Here is a 1,676-nt window from a genome sequence, read left to right as displayed (position 1 = left end):
GATGTATGAGGCTGCAGCCCCCTCACTGTGGCACAAGATGGCCATCAAGGTCATCTCCAGAAGCAATGTGCTGGAGGAAGACCTCAGGATCCTCCGGCCCCACTAGATGCAGGCAGGGGAAGCAGAGGGCAGTGGGGAGCCTCCTGAGCATCATGAAATGCTGCGGGGCCAGAGGGGGCATCAGAGAGACCCTGAGCCATCAGGGCCCAAGGGCAGCAGGAGGAACACCCTTTGGGGAGCTTAATGGGCAGTGGTGCTAACTGGGAGGCTCAGTGGAGCAGGGCCACTGAAAGGGTTGAAGGGTCCGTGGTTGAATGTGTCTGTGAAGGGGACGCGCTGGGGGCAGGGAGCTATTGGTGGAGGGAGCTCCAGGACGCTGGTGGCCGTTGTGGGACCTTTGTAGGGAGCTACCAGGGGTTAGGGCAGCATTTTTAGCCAAAAGGAGCAGGGACGCAGGGGTGCAAGGCAAAGGGGGTCCAGAGGGGGGCAGGCCTGTCCCGTGTCAAGCCCTGTTGGCCACACATCTTGAAGTCTTGAAGGACTTGTGCCACAAGCATCTCATCGCACTGTATCAAGCCATGGAGATGAGGACGGGCTCCTACCTCTTCATGGAGCCAGTCCCCTCGGGGAGTGTCCTGGACAGGGTGCAGAGCCAGAAATCAAGCAGGGCTCTGATTCGCCCAGCTGCTTCTTGTTCTGGCCCACCTGCACAGCAGGGCCATCATCCACCAGAGGGTGAGCACGGGGGCACGGGGTCCCTGTGCTGGCAGCTGGGGACAGAGCTCCTCGAGGCAGTGAGGGCCCTGCAGGGCCCCAGGCGTGCTGCCTAGAGGGTCATTCCCCTGAGCACAGCACGGGCAAAGAAGAGCCACCTGGAAGCCTGTCTTTGTTCTGCAGCTCTGCCTGCTGCACCGCTCCTCTACCTACCCTCCCTCCACATGGACACCTGATCCACAGCTCCCAGTCCAAGCCAGCCTCTTCCCAGAGGAGCCCCTCACCTCCACCACCCCACAGCCAGCATCTGCCCCTGCCTGCCCCCAGCATGCGCTGCCTCTCCCCTGCAAATCCTTCTGGACAGTAATGACAACTTGAAGGTCTCCATCTCCAGCTTCTCCAGGAGAGCGGCCCTGCAGGATGCCAGGGCGAAGTCCCTTGGAGCGTCCCCACATGTGGGGCTGCCAAGGCAGTGCTGAGTCAGACCTTCTGCAGGTCCTGTGCTTACACCTGTCCCAAGATACTGAAGGTGCTGCCCTATGACGCCTTCCTGGCAGATGAGGGGCATCCTCTATGCTCTGCTCTTGGACTGCATGCCCTTTGATGCCACCAATCTGTGGCACCTCATATACCAGACCCAGCTGTCCCTTGCAAAGGCAGCCCCTGTCCCAGGACTGCAAGGTGGGAGGCTGGTGGTAACTGGGGGGCTGAGGGAGCCTTGGAGGTGCATTAGGAGGCACTGAGGGCATTGGGGGGTGGGAAAGCAGAAAATGGGGGTTAGGGGGGCAGCTATGGTGCTTTCGGGGGCACCTAGGAAGCATTAACGGGGAGCTAGGGCCATGAGACTGCATGGGGAGGGTGCTGGATGGCAGCGGGGGTCACTGGAGGAGAACTGGAGGATACTGTGGGGGCAGAGGGGGGCAGTACATCCCAGGGGGCATTGAGGAGCATCGGGGGCAGCT

General features: G+C 61.2%; 1 protein-coding gene across 1 annotated transcript; it reads left to right on the top strand.

Moving 5' to 3' along the window:
* Positions 1-507: 507 nt before the first annotated feature.
* On the top strand, positions 508-1,395 carry LOC104494123 (testis-specific serine/threonine-protein kinase 4-like; the record flags this gene model as incomplete). The annotated part of the gene is made up of 3 exons (XM_010136912.1): positions 508-644; positions 1,109-1,252; positions 1,284-1,395. Coding segments are annotated over 3 exons (393 nt in total), but the record flags the coding sequence as incomplete, so codon positions are not given.
* Positions 1,396-1,676: the final 281 nt, after the last annotated feature.

The sequence above is a fragment of the Buceros rhinoceros genome, unplaced genomic scaffold (assembly GCF_000710305.1).
Source record: "Buceros rhinoceros silvestris isolate BGI_N320 unplaced genomic scaffold, ASM71030v1 scaffold30045, whole genome shotgun sequence".
NCBI lineage: Eukaryota > Metazoa > Chordata > Aves > Bucerotiformes > Bucerotidae > Buceros > Buceros rhinoceros.
Note: the sequence above shows the minus strand (reverse complement) of the source record. Positions and strands in the feature narration are given on the sequence as shown.